The 19,265-nt window shown below is 42.5% G+C and overlaps 1 protein-coding gene across 1 annotated transcript; it reads left to right on the top strand.

Moving 5' to 3' along the window:
• The first annotated feature begins 34 nt into the window (after positions 1–34).
• On the top strand, positions 35–18,597 carry tshr (thyroid stimulating hormone receptor). The gene is given in 11 exon segments (XM_044049119.1): positions 35–305; positions 6,415–6,486; positions 7,445–7,519; positions 10,477–10,551; positions 11,373–11,447; positions 12,069–12,146; positions 12,559–12,627; positions 13,922–13,999; positions 15,803–15,991; positions 16,384–17,809; positions 17,811–18,597. Coding segments are annotated over 11 exon segments (2,349 nt in total). The 5' UTR covers positions 35–117; the 3' UTR covers positions 17,835–18,597.
• Positions 18,598–19,265: the final 668 nt, after the last annotated feature.

Here is a 19,265-nt window from a genome sequence, read left to right as displayed (position 1 = left end):
TTCTCCGAAACTGCTGTTGTGAAAGAGTGTTGTTGTTGTTGTGGACACCAAGAGGAACCTCCAGGTGGACTCGCAGAAGTCTTGGACACTTTGGAAGCAGCGACACTGGCGGTGAGCATGCTCTGCAGAAGCGTGCAGGTGATGACAACATGCGCCTTGTTTACGCTGCTCTGTGAGCCTGTGCTCGCCGTGTCGGAGGCTGATTCCTGCCCTGCTGTCTGCGAGTGCTCCGAGTGGCAAACTCACACCATCTCCTGCTTTGACATTGATTTTCTCCCCAGGTTTCCAGCGAGCACGGAGACACTGTGAGTAGGCGTTCATCTGTAAAAGTGATTCCTCTGATGTGTGTGTGTGTGTGTGTGTGTTTTCCACCTCTCATGCATATTGACTTTAAAGTGATCTTAACCCCGAGGAAAAACCATTATAGTGTCAAGAATATTCCTCCAAAGTGTTCCCACTGGGACTCTGAGGCTGTCTGTGTCGTTAAGCAGTTATTCCTTTCCAAGGTATTACCTTTGTCTGTTAGAAGATGACTAACAATTCATGCTCTATAGTTGTCAAAGTGACTTAAATGCTTGACTTGGTAAAAACCAAAAGTGTCTTACAATAAAATAATGACATTGTAATTACTGTCATGACGATTAACTTAGGCTGTATGCAGTGATTTAAATGTATAATCCATTCTAACATGAAAAGAGATTAATATAAACCACCTTCATAACCTGAAGTCATATACAGCCTGTAAAAGCACTAATGTAACTGAGCAGATGTCGTCATTTATGCTCTTTATTTGTCATCATTTGTCTCAAATTGGTCTCGACTGGATTGTTATCATTGTTTAATCGCATGTAATGTACCGTTACAGATCTATGCCGCAGCATATCCCATAGCACTTTAATTTATAAACACCTCCTGTCAACATGGTCACTCCCTAGAGTCAGTTTATGAATGTATGAAAATGCTCCACATTGCAGACATACATGCTATTCTTAGCCGCTAACACTGAGTACATCCTTACATTTAGTATATGAAAGAGAAAAACTAATAATATGGATGATTATTTTTTCATATGTCGACATTTGTTCACAGCCAAACCGCTATTTATTCACATTATTCACATTAGGCGTCTACGAAGTTCTTATTTGATATAATTATACTAAATTACGACCAGCTGTAGAGTATTTTATTAGTTATTAGTAATTGTTTGAGAGCACAAGGGGACGTTTTCAAATCGCTCTCGCTCCCATAATATTAATTCTGAAGTAGCACATGAAGAAAAGCATTGTTGTCCCCCATAAAGAACTATGTTGTTAATAACTCTGTGAGCACTTAGCAATTCAAAACAAGTCACGTTACCCAGTCGACAACAAATCCGCAGTCAGGTTTATTGTAGTCACAGACGCCAATAAATATGTCAAGATTCCCGTGTGCCAACATGATGTCATTGGCCTTTGTCCAATGTCCCCTTGTAAAAAACATGGCAGGGCTTTCGTACTTCCTAAACTGCTTAAGTGCAGGGTGAAAATTATGCAATCGGGAGTGAGTAGTTTGCCGTGGCCTGGCGTGACGGAAACACGCGCCCTTTTCACGGACTCCATGGCAGATGTGAAAACATGGAAGAGTGAGAAGTGGTGTTTCCATTTAAATCAGAAGTCCTCCACGATGCTCTCGGTCAGCACTGGTGTTGTCAAAATGGATACCGTTCATGATATTCTGAGTGCAATTTGAAATATATTGCATGAATAGAAGGTTGAGTCTGTTCATTCGAAACATAACACAGTTATTTGTATGTTTTCAAAGGAGACGGCGGGCTTAGCTCGCACAAGTCTCGGCAAAGTGTCGTCCAGTACGTTGGTCTGTGTCCAAATACCTGTAAAATTAATTACAGTCACATCGGCTGCTTTTTGTGAACGGGATAAACATTCTTCCCTCAACACATCAGCATGTTTTAGCTCTTGTTTCTGACACAAAATTCCCTCTGAAGCCGTGATATACACAGACACAAACTCTCGGAGAAGACGGCGCGGTATGTTGTGATAATCCTCATTCCACTCCTACGGTTTACTTAATCGGATCCTTTAGCCCCAAATACCACTCTGCGTCAATTCCAACATCAGCCATCACATCAAATTATCTCCCTATCAATGCTCCAATTCACACGTCCAAGTGCCCCCTACAATTTCCTCACATTCCTGTCCAAAGTTTACCCAGAGCCTTCCAGGAGGAAGGACGACATGAAAGCGTGACACCGCCATGTCACCTGCCAAATAAACCCAAAATAGAAGGTGAATTGAAGGGAATGTTCTAGTAGATGAGGCGTGAGGGAGTTTGACTTTATTCAAACACACATAAATGAATGACCCTGCTGCCCTTGTCGGGCCAATGGGGTCAAAGATTTTGTCATATTTGGTGTATTTGTCAGTCAACCTCACAGTTTTCTTATGAATCGCCGTGATGAGAATTCATAGCTATTGTGGCCAAGGCTGAGCTCATTTGACACTTAACTTGGTCTCAAATAAAATTGAAAATATACGTGACAGGGTTTTTCTTTAATTTCTTCTTTAATTATGATGCAAACATATGAAATAATATCTACAGTATTTCACTTACTTTATATCATTTCTGGTTAGTTTAGCTTAGCAAATGGACTGAGGGCATTTGAGGTCACATTCCACATTTTTTTCTATGTCATTTAGGTTTTTTTTTGTGTGTATAAAGCAAATTATGTGTTATTATTACGTATTAAACAGGTTTTTTTTCGAGGCACTGGTGGTGGAGAAAAGCAGGTTAACTGCTTTGCACTGTATGCAGTCTTCTTTGTGCTGAGCTAAGATTTTATGAACCTTGCATTTGGTTTTAGCGCGAGCCATGATTGATTTATAGATATGAGAATGGTATAGATATTTCCCCTCTTATTTTCCACAGGAAAGCAAAAAAAAAAATACATTTCCCTTTTCCTTTTAATGCTTCATTTATCAATGTCGTTAAAGGGTTGTGCTCCCAACAATCTCACAATTATTATTTTTTTTATCAGTAAAAACATTATGGTCAAAAACTTTCAGCACTAATTATGTTTTTTTCTTTAATCAAAGGAGTTTAGTTCAAAATGATTAAGTGATATGAAGAATAACGTGGAGAAACTGCTGGCAGAACAAAAGGTGAATGCAAAGCAGACATCTGTGTGTGTGTGACTGCGTGTGAGTGTACGTTTGCGGATACTTAAAGTTTGGAGTCCTTTCAAAGTAACTGTGTGTGTGTGTGTTTCTCTATAAGTGCCACTGGGAGTCAGAGAGGTGGAAAGGAAAAGCACAGACATGCTTAAAAGTCTGTGTAGCGTGACTCCCGGCTACGTCTGCATGATGCATTCAAATACAATATTTACTTTCTACAGCACATTTTCTCAAACACCCTGAGAGTTCCATTTGAGAATAATTAAGAGGAAAAAAAAGACTTCAAGGGAAAAGAGGGAGGGGGGGGGGTTAACGGCACACAGCGGTTCCAGTCTTTTAAATTACTCATATAATTTTTGGATTGGACTTGATAACTCGTGGTGATCAGTGTCCCTGTAAACGCTCATTTAAAAATGACTGAAGAGTGAAATTCTAATGCTGTTGCCTGAACGCTAACAGATGAGCGCTTCATTCTAATATAAGAAGTGGGGCGTTGAACATGATGAGCTGCAACTGCGATTACTGGAAACACTGACAGTCTCCACCAGCGTCTAATTTGCACTGATGGATCGTGGAATGGAAATGGTTACTGTTACTTCACATTCAACGATCACAGCCTTCCTCTATTTACAAGAAAACAAGTGGAAATGCAATCGTGCACGCGGCACTTTAAAAAGAAAACTCTCGAGATAATGAATCAATGTGTGCCACATGTACCCGGCTACCTTTCTTTTTCTATTAACTCACAGTGTTAGCATTCCGGGAAGACATTAAGGATTTTTTTGTAGCGTCTGCATTTTCTACACAAGTGGATTTTACACCTTATCACAGGAGGAGAACGCACAGGTTGAAAATGTAACGCACCCACCGTGCGAGTCACTGCAGATTTATACAGATCATAAATGAGACAGAGCCCAGAGTAAACACAGCCATGTTGTCAATCCAGTGTTGACACCCTTATAAATTATGTGGCTTCTCCCCACTTCAAACTCAATTCCCGGGGGCCTGTTTGTTTTCTTGAGTTTTCTCTCCAGAATTACACATTGACAGGGAGTCACTTTCGCCTTAAGCCTGTGAGATGGCCTCACTGCTCTTCTCCTCGCAATCCGGAGGGAAAACGCACGCTGGTATTTGGGTTTGAGTGAAGGCAGTGAAACACCGTGGTTCTGACTCGGGTGTTTGGTATCAGGGTCTGCTCTGTCTCCCTCTGTTTGTTTGAGTGTGTCAGAGTGTGTGCACGGTGCCGTGCCCCGGTGCCTGACTCACCCTCCCCCATCGTGTGAGTGTGATTCAGATGCCTGGGCAAGATCTGAGACCTTCTGAATTAGTCTATTGTTCCTCTGATGAAGCAGAGGTGCATGGAGGTGCTGCCTTCTTATACCTGGTTTCAATTGGGACATATTCCCTGCTGCTATAGTTGAGGCAAGATGCCGTGGGAGAGGCTGTGAATTCTGCCTCCATACTGCAGTGAGGAATGCAACATGACATGAACACATGTGGAGACCATCTTCACCTCTTTCTTCTATCATCGTGTTGTGATTCCCAAATCTAGCACAACAGAAAATCTGCAGCACAAATCACAGAGTAGAGAGGTTGAGATTAAAGTGCACAAATAATACTCTTTGACATTTTGGGATGGATGAGATCAGTATGCTACGACCAGCAGCAGGTTAACTTAATCAATTATGGACACGGGTAATAAATTCCACCTTAAAAACAGGTGTAAGTCCAAAGCTCACACATTAACACAGTATGTGTTTGGTAAAAAAACTACATACAAAAAATGTCAAATTTAAATTTTTCTCTTGCACAGCAGCCAACAGAGACTCCCCAATAAGAAATAGTGTTAGCATATTTCCCTCCATTTGTGCAAAATAGATACAACATGTACATTTTGGGCTTTAGAAGAACTATTAGGTGGATTTGTTTTACTTACAGCCTTTTTGCAAACCTGACAGTACAGAACAATGGTCATCGTTGTCACCAAAGCTCTAGTTTTAAGGCACAACATGCGCCGTTTATACTCGCATGTGAAGTGTCGGAATAATAGATGTGACAAATTTTACGTCAAATCATTTAATCCTTTCAGATTTCACAGTAAAAGTGTTTTCACATTTTATTCCACAACAGTGCAGAGGTGAATATCTTAACCCCACTCCCTGAAACGTTGTCCTAAACAGACCCAGACATTGTTTGACTTGGCCACTCCAACACCATTCAGTTCCAAGTCTTTGTTTTTTTTCTCCTGTTCCTAGAATAGTGGTTCTGTTTTACAACGGACTTCAAAGAAACCTTTTTTATCTGTACTAATTCATGTGTGTTGGGCCTTTATCTGTGATTCCCCTTCTCCCCTTCTCTCAGGTACGTTTTTTTATCTGGAATAAATATAAAGACGTTTTTCTTTTCTTTTAAGTATCGTTATTGGTGAGTAAACGTTGTATAATGTGAGAGTTCTGTAATGATTCAATGTTTACTCAATATCTTCAGGTGTAAGACATTAAAAGTAAGTCGTTTGGCATCTTTGCCGTGTGTATTTTCCTTTGTAGCTGAGAGTTACGTGAGAAGATGGATACTTTTCTTTTATGTGCTTAAAATAAAGCCATATCCAGGAGACCATTAACGTAGTGAAAGGAGCTAAATCAAACATTTAAAGCCTGGCAGAGGTGCAGAGGCAACAAAATCAAGTACAGTGCCCCCTAAATCACTATCTAACCCATAATATCTCTTTCTCCTTTTTGGCAAAACCAGGTTACATGATTTAATGAGCCATTTGCAGTTTTACATAGTCTAAACTTTGACGATGCTACTGCAGAATTAACCAGGTTTATCCCTGAAGGACCATGGAGGGTCATGTGAGACAAAGACATTTAAATGTTTGCCAGATTTTCAGTGTGTATGTTTTAAATAAAATGCATAAAGTAAGTTGATTTACCCGATTAAAGTAAGAGAAATGGCAGTAAAAATGCTCAGAAATGTTTTATGATGCACACATTTGGGTCATCGTCTTTAAAAGTTTGGGAAACACTGAAACTCGGTGGGGACACTCGCTCGAAGTGACTGAAAATGATAAAAAAAAAATCAAGCTGTCTGCTGGTTTATAGCTTTTTATTCATCCTACAGATGAATTGTATTGATTTTGTCATCTCATCCTGCCCTAACGTGAACAAACTGAGCAATTTTGCCAAACTGTCATACTATTTCTCCACAATTCTTGATATAAAAGGGTTGTTTTTCTTTCATCCAGATGGCTTTTCGAGACCCGTCTGTCATCGGTGCCAGCGGACGCCTTTGCCAACATGGTCAACATCTCGATGATGTAAGTGGCAACTTAGTAGAACTAGTAGTTTGTTCAAGGGCTCATACACAAGCTTCTCATCCACCTGTTGTCTCTAAACTTCTGTCACCAAAATAAAATAACTGGGACTAGATCGCACTTCCAAAACTGCCCGGCCTTTTCCCTTTTGCCTGCCACACAAGCAGATGATATGCTCTCTGTTTAGTATCACTGCTGGCTCCTAATCACAGCTGGAAACGCTAATGCGTTCCTTCATCAGGAATGTTGGTCCTCCAACCGCAGCGGGGCTTGGACATCAGCTTGGTATTTCACTGTGAGCTGATTGTATAGACTCCCTGTAGAGGTGGAGTCTCTCTGTGTAGAGGTAAAAATCCACTCGAGTCTGATCCTCAGCCGCCGAGTCCAACATCTGTGTTCAAGTCATGCGTGCAGAGGACCAGAGGTGGTGGAGACGCTTTGTGTCGTGTTTACAATAATTCTCTGTTCTCCGTCCAGATAAAATGATAGACTATGCGATAAAATGTCAACAGATTCCTGAAAACGAGCAGTTTTTTTAATTCGCTGCCCTGTGCCTGATAAATATTGCTTAAGTTTTTAAGTAAGTAAGACTTTAAGGTTGAGCCAGTGCTAAGTTCACGGTTTATTTTAAAAGCAAACTTGTTACCAAGTAATAACAAATGAGAACAGCGTGACTAATGACTAAGTAATGTATATGCGAGGTGCATACCTTTGAAATTGCTCCTGACTTGGGGGGCTTGGGAGACAAGGTGGGTTCATAAATCCAGGAAACAGTTGCAGGCTTTAGGATCATTTCTGGAACCACACACTTAAACGCTGTTATGAAAACAGGTGTCAAATTTCGCTTTTTCACGCATACACACAGGTACGCCTCTTTTTTTTCCAAAATAACACAGATGGATAAAAGAAGTCATTATTTTTGATTTTTTCCCGTGCAACTGTTGTTTATTTCTTTTAAAAGATATATATCGGTGGACGTGACGCTGCAGAGGCTGGAGAGGCACTCGTTCTACAGCCTGAGGAAAGTCACCCAGATGTGAGTAACTGAAGGGAAAGGGACACGCTCTCTATCGATCGAGAAAAATGTCTAATTTTGAATTGTGCCGGCAACAAATGCAAGTGTGGAAGGAGCGGATTATAAGCTTATTTCTCTCCCACACATCATTGACTTCTCGTCATCAGTGTGGTAAATATAGAGCAGGTTTTCCAAGTGAGAAAATAAAATAACCCTGTTGTGCGATTGCCAAATAAAGTATAAATAAAAATCTTTTTAATTCAGTGAAAGTAACCAATTATCTGGGTCCATTTGGAGCCGTTTTCACTGCGCTCAGTCTAATAGGCATGTTAGAGCAGAGGGGCTAAACAGCAGCCAGTATTTGGCTTCATCTTCTTCATGATGCAGCTCGGGGGGGCAAAATATTGCAAGGTGCACTCTACTCTCAATTATGGGATTGAGATTTATGGCCAAGTCTCTGGTTGGACTCCATACTTTCCAGGAGAACACCTCCGAGCACTTCATATATTACGCCGAGACTTCCCGCCCCGTGCGGAAGATTTGTTCCAAGTTACAACATTCTGTAACACGGCCGTTTGTGTGTACGTAATTTGTTTCCACTCTTCGATTACTGTATAAAACGCGGGCATATAAAGCTCCAGTATGATTTCACAGTTACAGATGATAGGACTTGATGTGTTTGTGGCTGCTATTTATCCCCCATTTTTAGTCTTTCCTCATTGGACTCCTGATTCTAGGTATCATAACACGGAGAGAGATGATAATTCACTCTGCCAGCTCAGGGTTGTGTCTGTGTTTGGGGGGTGTATTTTGGATCTCAGGGGCCTATTGGCTCCTGATTGGTGTGGTGCGGTGCCATCAGATAATGGCATCTCTCTCAGGTTTCCTTCAGGGTCAGACGCAAATTAATGCTCGGCTTCCTGCTGGCTGCTCGAGGCCGACAGCAGCTGCGGGTCGAGGAGTGCAGTTGGCGCTGAAATTTCGGAGGGGGCTTGCTGAAGTTAGAACCATAACACTATCGACCAGAGCAATTATCGCAGGAATTGTAAGGTTTATACCCAAGGAAAACCATTATACAGTAATAATGAGTCAACTTCTACACACACAGTTCAAGACATCTTCTGCCTTCCGGGTAATTTGTTGAGAAAACACATTTGTTTCATCTATTGAAGATAAAATGGATTTTTTATATTAACTTTAGGTCAAATAACTTTTTTTTTCTAACTTGATGCACAGACAACAATAACATTGAGGTGCTGGATGGTCACAGGTACATAAAGTTGAAGACTAAAAAGCAACTGCTGCACAACTTTTATAATAGTGTTATTGTGTTTGTTGAGTGTGTGCGGAGGTGGATTTTTGATTTTGAAGCAAGAGTAGCTTCTTGGGTGGTATATGGATGATATTCACGTAGACAATATGGGTCCCAAGTGGGTTTGTCCATGCCCACTTCAAGCCCGTGCCAACTTCTTACCCTTTCCAGGCTACAAGGCAAATTCTGCAGGTCCCATATGGTTTCAGTAACATGGACCCCATGTGGGCAGGTGGGGGCAACCATGGAAACAACGGACAAACCCACTTGGGACCCATATTGTCAGTCCAAATGTAACCCACATGGACATGCTGTCGATGCTTACGATGCTTCGAAATCAAAATTCAGCCTCCACACACTCAATAAACGCTGGCTGGGGTCAATTTATTAAAGTATGTTCCCATTGAGAGGAAAACAGATGATGAAGTGCTGCACAGTGAGTTCTGTCCTGGTTTCAGGTGACGGCAGTGAGTTATGGTCGGAAAAATCATGGAGCCTGTCAAACTGTGACTCTCAAGGCTGCACTATTTGATGTAAAAGTGACTTGAGATGATACAAAAAGGAAGTTAAATAAAGGATTGAAATAAATAACACTAACAGAGCAGTGTAAAAAGAATGAGAGTTTGATTCTTGTGTGTCTTCTCCCCCTCCACACTTCCCTGTCCTGTCCAATAATAGCAAAAAAGCCCCAGAAATATAAAATTAGGAGTGTTTTTAATTACTTTAAAATACAAATTGCTTGGCTTTTGTCGCCTTAAAATTGCTTTATGGAGGAGGCCATCTAGTGTTGCCATGTTTCAACAGTGGCCTGAACAGACAAACCAGCCAAAACATGCGTTTAACAAGATGAAAGTGTTATCTCGAGATGCAAATGAAGACGAACAACATCCTGTCTGCAATGTGAAGGCCACCGTAGCTCCTGACACGCTGTGTCACTAATTCCTACAGATCAGACTTGTGTCGCAACAGACCTGCAGTTATCTGGAGTTTGTTCCGTGTACGTCGGGTAAAGAAACTGCATGTTTCTTCTCTATGTTTAGTTTTGACGTCGGGGGACAGAAAATAAACCTGCACCGCATTGTACAGCACTTGGCAGGCTCGAAAAAGCAGATACATTAAGTCAGCGACTGGCAAGTGAACACAGTGAAGTATTTAGCGGCGAATTTAGCTGTTTTTCTCAAATGTTGGTGGAGCCCAATCTGGAGTTTAAAGGAGAGCAGCCAAAGGCAATAACAGAGGAAGAGAGCGAGAACACCCTTTTGCATGTGAACGGCCTCTTCTTCACTTTTATCATCATCACAATGTTTCCCATGTGTCAGTGATACTGTTTGTCTTGACTATGAAGACCTGACTCCTCGTTTTATTAAGGCACGATTTATTAATATGAACCTTTTTACATTGTTTGGTTAATACGAACGGCCAACGTGTCTGTGGCAACGGAAAGCAGGACCACACAGAGGAAAATGCACTAATGAAACACTAATTGGACTCCACTTCCCTCCTCCGTGGCTCTTGTGCTGAGCTTCACTTCTTCTCTTGCACCTTGCAATGTCACGTCAGCAAGTTTAAAAAACGGCACCGCAGACATTTCTCCTTTAAATATGCTCCAAACACATTTATATTTAAGTCATAAATATGTCTTTTTTTTGTCTGTTTGTTCCTCCAGTGAGATACGTAATGCAAAGAGTTTGACCTACGTTGACCCAGAAGCCTTTAAGCATCTCCCGAACCTCAAATACCTGTGAGTATTTCAGGTGCATTTCTTTTTTGGCAATGAAGATGACAAAAAAAAACGAGGGGATGTAGAGTTAAAATACTTAAATCTGGCAATAATTTAGACGTTGTGAACTAGTCAGAGAACGGGCAAGACTGAGTCATGCTTCATCTAAAATTAATGCAGCGGTACAGGCCGTGTTTAGACAAAGACACTGCACACTCTAAACAGAGATGGAATACAACAATTTGGCTCATGAATGAACTGTCAATCTCCCGCGAATCTGTGCGTCCGGTAAACAAGTATAAGCTGATGTTTCCTTCCAAAATTCCAAAGTCCACTGTTTTCGAGCTGTGTTTATTTTTACTGTAGTGTTTCGTTTAGTGTCATTTCACAATTACTTAAGCTCCTCCGAAGAAGTACAAGCCTTTAAGAAGCCAGAATCTTACTGGGACTCTTGAAGTTGCATATTGAACGAATTGGGCTCATTATGGTCCACTCTACACCAGAACCCAGAACGGAGATGTTTTAAATGCGGTTGGCTTCCTTTTAGTTTAAAAACTCCAAGGCTGCGTTTTAGTCTGCACGATCGGAACCGGAGACTTTTGGGATCACGTACAGTAGTTACCCGCGTTCACTTCCTGATTGGTTTTTATCAAACACAACTTGATGAGCTGCGAATAAAAAGTTCTGGATGGAGATTGTTTCCTAACGGCAACATAGTAGCATGAATGTAGCAGTAGGACTGTATTTATGATAGCAACGCTCACTGTAATTATGCCCGTGCAACAGAGTTGCCTCCCTTGTATTGTGATTTCCTGACTGTTTCTATCCCTGTTGCTGTTCAGGGGGATTTTCAACACCGGCCTTACTTTGTTCCCTGACCTGAGCAACATCCACTCTCGTGACATGAACTTCATCTTGTAAGTTTCTGCAAACGAAACAAACTATCTAACACAGGGGTGTCCAAACCTTTTTTTTATTTCTTATATTTGATAATATACCGAGAGACCCGTGTCAATCACTGAGAAAACACTCATCGGTGACAGCTGTCGGAATAGATATATTTTTGATTTCAAGGTTTCACAGCTTTAATCATTATCTGTCAGTTATACAAAACAACAAAAAAGCAGAGGAGCTTAAACTGTGAAAGATTGTGAGGTAGGATAGCAAATATGGATTTAGTGTAATATAACATAATAATATATAATTAAAAAGGAAGGAATAAGAGGAATTCTTATATGCCTGTTGTCTTTTGGATGAAAAAACACGTAGAAACATAAAATACAAACACAGGGAATATGGGAAGTGGTTTCAATTGTCTAATGTGGTATAACTGACAAGAGCACTTATCCAAGCAACATGTACTTCTTAACATCACTATAAAATTACAGCCACCATCACATCTCTGCCATCACCCTCTAAAAGGCTCAACTACTTGAGAACTCATTCATTAACAGTACATTTTTGCCTATATGCCATATTTCCAATGAAAGGTACTTTTTACATTATCACTTCATCCGCTCTCTACTCCTCTATTGCAGGGAAATTGTGGATCATCCCTACATGACTGAAATCCCAGCCAATTCCTTCCGTGGCATCACCAGCGATGTGCTGACACTGTAAGAACTCACAAGTATATTGTCAACAAATGTCAAATTTAAACTGTATTGTGGAGTGAGTCCAAAAATGGACAAAAATGGACAAAAATGACCTCACTCTGGAAACATGTTCTCACGCTGAACTGTCTCGGGGAAGACGGTAAAAACAAGACACATGACATACATAACATACATGTGGTTACCGAAGAGGGATCGTAATTTCGATACACAGCACTGGCGAAAGACCGCACAATTGCACGGGGAGACAAAACCTCATGATACAATTGTCAAATTACGAGGTTCTACTTACACTGTAAATGTCCCCGCTGCCTCGACATGGACTGAACGCCAGGATGTGGGAAGTGTTTCAATTCATCTAAAGAGGAAATCTGAAATCATTGCTATTTTGTCTTTGGTTTGTCTTTTGTTGCAGGATGTTGTATGGAAATGGCTTCAGAGAAATCCATCACCACGCTTTCAACGGGACCAGGCTGGATCAAGTGTAGGTTAACAATATTTCTATCATGTGTAGTCTGACATTCTTGAGGTGTGAACGAGATGAATGATTGCATCTTGTTTGTTTAATCTGTAGAAAATCTGGTGTGAAAAGGACTTTATAAAGGGTTTATTTCCTCTCTCTTTCCCCTTTGTTTCCAGTTTTGCTCGGCTAAGCTAACGGGCTGCTGTCAGGCTGTATTTATTCATTCTCAGGAGGATGACAGCATTCCTGAAAATGTCAGACTATTCCTTTAACAATTCGCAGTTTAAACATATTGTTTAATCTTCTTCTTTGTCGGTGTTGCATTACTGCCTCTTTCTTCTCTTTCCTTCACCTCTGTGACATCCCATCCGCTGCTATTTTCTTTAATAAAGTCCACAATGTCTTTTGTCTGGTGGCGATATCTCTTGAGTTAGAATCCACCTTTCCTAAAAAAAGATTCACTCCCTGACTTCATTTTCTCGGCCTGGATTAAACCATCTCTGACATCTGGCAGGTGTATTTTCTTACTCGGAATTAAACTACAAAAGCAGCAGGATCACAGCTGGGTCTCTCTGGGCCGTCTCATATGCACTGAACAGGGATTAAGCCCAGCTCTTGATTAACAAGCTGGAGTTCTCATGGGAAAATATGTATGATTCCAAAAGTGGGCTTCAGGAAGTCTGCATTAAGAATCCCAATCTCCCTTATACTCAGGTATACAAAACAAAAATCACTCAGTGAGAGTAGAATGGGTAAGAACTGCAAGAAATGTGTTTCTCCTCCTGGCACCCCCTTGGTCCAGATTCCCACATACTCAGGATATGAGGTATTAAAGATATTAATTTAAATATTCCCTCTTCTTTTAAAACACCTACTGAAAGCCCAGGTCCTTATAAAAGTCTAATTAAGCCATTGCTCTGTGACTTGTGAGTCTTACCACACGGGTGTTGATGTTGGCGCTTGATCTGCTCTGAGGGGAAAACTGAATCCAGCGCAGCCTGCCCAAGACAAACACGTCCCTCACAAGGCTATTATCCTTATTAAAATTAGGAATCAGACCCTTGTGTAGTGAGGGTGCAGTGTGTTTAAGGAGTACGCCATCACAAGGGCCCGCAAGGCGTAATGTCTCATATGATTCGACTACATGTCATATTTCAGCCCCCAAAACAAGAGAAAATAAACACAGGGATGTGCAGTGATGAGGCTTAGATGAGGAAAATATGAAAGCATGTCTGGCATCGTGATAATCTGAAGTTCTGAAATGTAAAGGATAACTTTTCCCTTAGTAAACTTAAACATCTTCTTCCTGTCCCAGCGACCTTCACAGGAACAAGGATTTGACCAAGATGGATGAAAGGGCTTTCGCGGGCACCATTAGCGGCCCCATGCTTCTGTAAGTACCTGAACTTCTTGAGCGCTTTAACAGCCGACTCACGGGTCACATGTACGAGGGGGGGAGGCGCCCACTGAAACGTCTCAAAGTGGCTCCGTTGTTTCAGAAAAGAGAAAGTGGCAGCCAATCAAAACAGGTCCTGCAAATTATTCCAACACAGGCGATAGCCAATTAAATCATGTTTGTGCATTTAGCTAAAACACTAGCTCAAAGGCTCGCACAGCGGCGCACGTGGCTAGCATTGTTGCCTCACAGCAAGGAGGTTTGCCAGTTCGAGTCCCAATCTGTGTGGAGTTTACACGTTCTCCCTATGAGTGCGTGGGTTTTTACCTACATGTGCAGAAATTGGACACTCCCAAAATGCCCGTAGGTGCGAGTATGACTGGTGACCTGGTCCAGGGCATACCCGGCCTTTTGCCTTACAGTATGTCAGCTGGGATTGGCACCAGCAGCCCCATGACCCTCATGTAGAAGATAGAGCGGTAAACAATGGATGGATGGACTACAGCGCTTAAATCCATTCATGTGATGTTTCGCGATGCACGTGAATCTGGCATTGAGGAAACTATTACTTCAGTGCTTTGTTTGAAATTTATTATACGGCATCAAAAGCCATTTCGGAGGTTTATATATTAATAAACGATAGGGCCAATTTCCTCACTCATAAAGTGCAGACTGGATGAGACGTGTGTGAAATTGGAGAGCAGATTATTCAAAATGTAAAAATCATTTCTCCACAGCTGTGTCTTTGACCAGGAAATCTGACCTGCATGCAAGTGTGTGTGTGTGGGGGGGGGAGAACTTCCTACATTTGTCTGACGCTGTTTAATATTTGCCATTTTCAGTGTTTTTAAAAGCTGTCAAACCTCTTTGCTTCCAGTCGCTGCTGTGGTTCTGCTCTAGCCGTTAAGTGTCTGATTAGGGAAACGGGGTTCGTGTGCAGGTCTTCATCTTCTGTTCCACTGAGGGAAAAAACTGTCCTGAGTGAGGTCACCTCCTGGAGGTCATGAGCTAAACATCTGGGAATGACAAAATCAGACTGACACTCTCAGGGTCTGTGCAGCTTTTACACAATGTGCCCCAGAAGAGGAAAAGAGAGAAGAGGACAGAGAAGTGGTCGGAGCAAATGGGACTAAAAAAGAACAATTGAGCTCTTAGCAAATATGGAATTGCTTGGCCTGTGTTTGTTTTATTTAATCAAATTATTCACTGACTTTGAGGTATAATGGGTTAGAAAGTAAAACAAAAAAAAAAAGCAGAACTTGGCCTCTTTGGCCCCCAGGAGGAGGGGTGGGGGGGAGGAGCGTCCTGATAATGGGACCATACAGGATGTTGGTGAGATTTTCAGTCCCCTGCATGTCTTTGTCCCAATGTATCTGAGCTTTGGCATGACAAGCAGGCGCAAGCATTACCACATGAAATTGCTTAAAGATGATGAAGTAATGAGGAGATCACTTATGGAAACAGATGGAGGACGCTGTCTGATCCAAGTGTGAGCTCTCTGGTCTCATCGGCTCTCTTAATATCTGGCGATACTGTGGCTGAAAGGTACGGGGTTGGTGACCTTGTGCCATAATTTCACTGTGGGATTAGGGTCTGGGGAAGATTCCAGGGTAGCAGGGATGTAGCGTAGATTTCATGACAGTGCTTTTTTTTATAACCTATATTTGAACATAAAGTTGCATCTCCAAGAATGTTCCATTGTTCTTCTCTATGTGGTGAAAGGGAACATCTTTAAATTAGTGGTAGCACCAAACTTTCCCCACACCAGTCTCCTCTAATCACCACCCTTTTGTCTTAAAGAGACGTTTCCCTGACAGGGATCCGATCGCTGCCGACCGCAGGTATGGATTCTCTCCGGGAGCTGAAGGCGCGCAACACCTGGTCCCTCAAGAAACTGCCACCTATCAAAACATTCAAGCACCTCTCCATCGCCAACCTCACCTACCCCAGCCACTGCTGCGGCTTCAAAAACCTCAAGAAGAAACGAGGGTGAGCACTGGTCTCTGCCCTCCATTTTGTATTCATCGACTGTCAGAAATGTAACAAGCAAATAAAATCCAACAGCGTGCTCTTGTAATGTGTGTGTTTTCTGTATTTGGATGGTCTACCACAGTGAGTGGGGCAGCTGCACTTTTATGGTGTGGATCTTGGCAGGGACTGAATCAACTCTCTGACGTGTTTACCTATAAGTTCTTACAGTGCTGCCATAATTAGTGTCACTCACTGCTGTTATTGTAGGACGATGGTTGAACCAGACTAATAATGACTCTCAAAACAGATTCCCTATTCTTCAGCTGGACGTATAAATGATTTGATTGCACACTAAGTGCTATGGAGGATTGCATCCAGGTCTGACGTGTGTTTTGCGTGTTTATTTTCAGCTTTCTCGAGTACCTGATCTGCAACTTGACTGCGCTCCAAGACCAGCATCACAAGCGCTCTGTGGGACCCCTCACCAGGACCTCTTTTCAGGGAGATAGCATGCTCGAGACGGTCTCTGACCTGGAGCCACACGACGGAGGTCAGATTGAGTCCCAGCAGCAAGACTGGAGGAGAGGTGACTTCCATGGCAGCCTCCACTACCACGCCTATTTCGGGGGCCAGCCGGATGAGGATGTGGGTTTCGGAGAGACTCTCAAGAACCCCCAAGAGGACACCAGCCAAGATTTTGACAGTCGTTACGATTATGTGGTGTGTGAGGAGGGAGAGGAGGTGGCATGTTCACCAGTCCCTGATGAGTTCAATCCTTGTGAGGACATAATGGGTTTTGGCTTCCTGCGAGTGTCTGTGTGGTTTGTGAGTCTGCTGGCCATTCTGGGAAATGTGGTGGTGCTACTGGTGCTGCTCACTAGCCATTACAAGCTCTCAGTCTCCCGCTTCCTCATGTGTCACCTCGCCTTTGCAGATCTATGCATGGGGATTTATCTGCTGCTCATTGCCTCCGTAGACCTCCACACAAGGGCCGAGTACTTCAACCATGCCATAGACTGGCAGACAGGTCCTGGATGTGGGCTTGCGGGTTTTTTCACGGTGTTTGCCAGTGAACTGTCCGTCTACACCTTGACAGTGATCACTCTGGAGAGGTGGTACGCCATCACCTTCGCCATGAGGCTGGATCGCAAGTTGCGTCTGCACCATGCGGCGGCCGTGATGCTAGGCGGCTGGATTTTCTGCCTGGTCCTGGCTCTGCTTCCACTCGCCGGGGTGAGCAGTTATCAGAAGGTCAGCATCTGTCTCCCAATGGACACTCAGTCCACAATGGCTCAGGTCTACGTCTTGTCAGTGCTGGTCCTCAACATTCTGGCCTTCCTCGTTATCTGCGCTTGCTACTTCAAGATCTACTGTGCAGTGCACAACCCTCACTACCGTTCTGGATCCAAAGACACCAACATTGCGAAGCGCATGGCGGTCCTCATCTTTACTGACTTCTTGTGCATGGCACCCATTTCCTTCTACGCCATGTCAGCCGTGCTGGACCAGCCTTTAATCACTGTCTCCAACTCCAAGATCTTATTGGTGCTCTTCTACCCGCTTAACTCCTGTGCCAACCCGTTCCTCTATGCAATATTCACCAAAGCCTTCAGGGGGGATGTGTTCATCCTCCTCAGTAAGGTGGGTCTATGTCAGCAACAAGCGCAGTTGTTCAGAGGCCAGACAGTCTCGTCCAAAGGAAGCAGTGGAACATCTCAGGTTCGCAAAGACAAGTGTAAAATTAGGAAGGGAGGAAGTGGAGGGCAGGAGGAGCTGCCCATCCACCTGAGGAAATGCTCCGGATATACCTGCCACCAAGCAGTCGGCCAGGAGACAAGTCCTGAAGAGAGCCAGAGCCTGAACACGTGAGCCAAACATCAGCTTGAAGAAACTGGGGGGAAAAAAAGTAAGTCAGGTTCAAGTGGGACCCGAAGAAGCCTTGAAGTGTTTGTGGACAGAAGTGTTTGGATATTTAACAGAAAGCGCCGGGATTCTGTATCTGCGTCAACTTTCAGGCTAAGTTCAGCTGTTTTCACAATTTTCGGCTGTGATGATTTTATGGTTCCAGTTGTTGGAAAAAACAGAGTGTCAGTGAAACATGAGCTGGACTTCATCTCATTTAGGGTCCTTTTTTTCTCTCTGATAGACTGCAGAGAGGAGGGCATAGACTATTGTACGTTAAACTAAAGATGCATCGCCAACAAACAAATACTGTACATAACTATGAATAAAGTCTATTTTTCTTTTATTTCATATTGAGTGTAATGTGTGCACATTATCTGCTTGCAGTGTGACTATGAGATAAAAGAAAAAGCATAAGCTCGTCACTTGTGATCGAAATACATTACAGTGTTTGATGATTATTGATTAAAACAGGTCACGTTGTCTGAAATCTAATGCATTTATGAAGCTGAAAAGTGAAGTGGGGTTTTTTTTGGACTGCACCAAGCAGATGTTTCTCCTCTTTTGGATCAAACTATGTGCCTACTGTTGTTTTTAAGTGTTGTCATGATGTTTCTCAAGCTATTAAATATTGGTACTTTCACCTATTGCTCAATGATCCGGCTTAACACTGTTTGCACACTCCCAAGAGCATGTGATCCAATTACAAAAGTAAACCCCCAGACACGTTTTAATTATTAGCCGTTTTCCACAAATTACACACAGGTATGATAATCGCAAATATATATACTGCAAAAACCCGTGTCTCCCCTCTGGAATGCTGTGGTTGTTTTTCTAGCGCGATCGTGCTATTTTTCCATCCTCTTACGGAAACGACTGACTTATACAATCAGTGGAGATAGCTTCGCCTTCGCTGGGAGAGCTTAAAGCAAATACAGCTGAGACATATGTGAGCTGCAGCGGCGTAACATGTGCGATATTGAGCTATTATGAGGTAAAGGACACCCTTTGACAATGGCAGCTTAACATCTGGTTAGTATTTCATCTGCTGGGTGACATTTTTTTTTTTAAAGGAAATATACAGATGGAGGGGGGGCTTTCCAGGAAAAAGGGATCATTTCTTTTGATTGCAATGTCGTCTTGAAAATATGTTTCACGATGGAAAATGAAGCGCAGTGTTACCAAATCTATATAACTCCACTGATTTCTCAAAGTTTGAAGAGTTTGATTTGGTTAAAAACCTCAAAACTGGAAGGATTTCTACTTTTTTGTTTGAAAAAAATTGAGAGTGGCATCTGCTCACTGTGTTCCAGGCCGGACTCATGCTGGAAATTCCTTTAAGGACTAAGTAACAGGACATCATGATCTGCTAAAATGTTTTCCACAGCTT

This window comes from Solea senegalensis, linkage group LG17 (assembly GCF_019176455.1).
Source record: "Solea senegalensis isolate Sse05_10M linkage group LG17, IFAPA_SoseM_1, whole genome shotgun sequence".
Classification (NCBI taxonomy): Eukaryota; Metazoa; Chordata; class Actinopteri; order Pleuronectiformes; family Soleidae; genus Solea; species Solea senegalensis.
The sequence above is the reverse complement of the archived record's forward strand: the minus strand, read 5'-3'. Positions and strand labels throughout refer to the sequence as shown.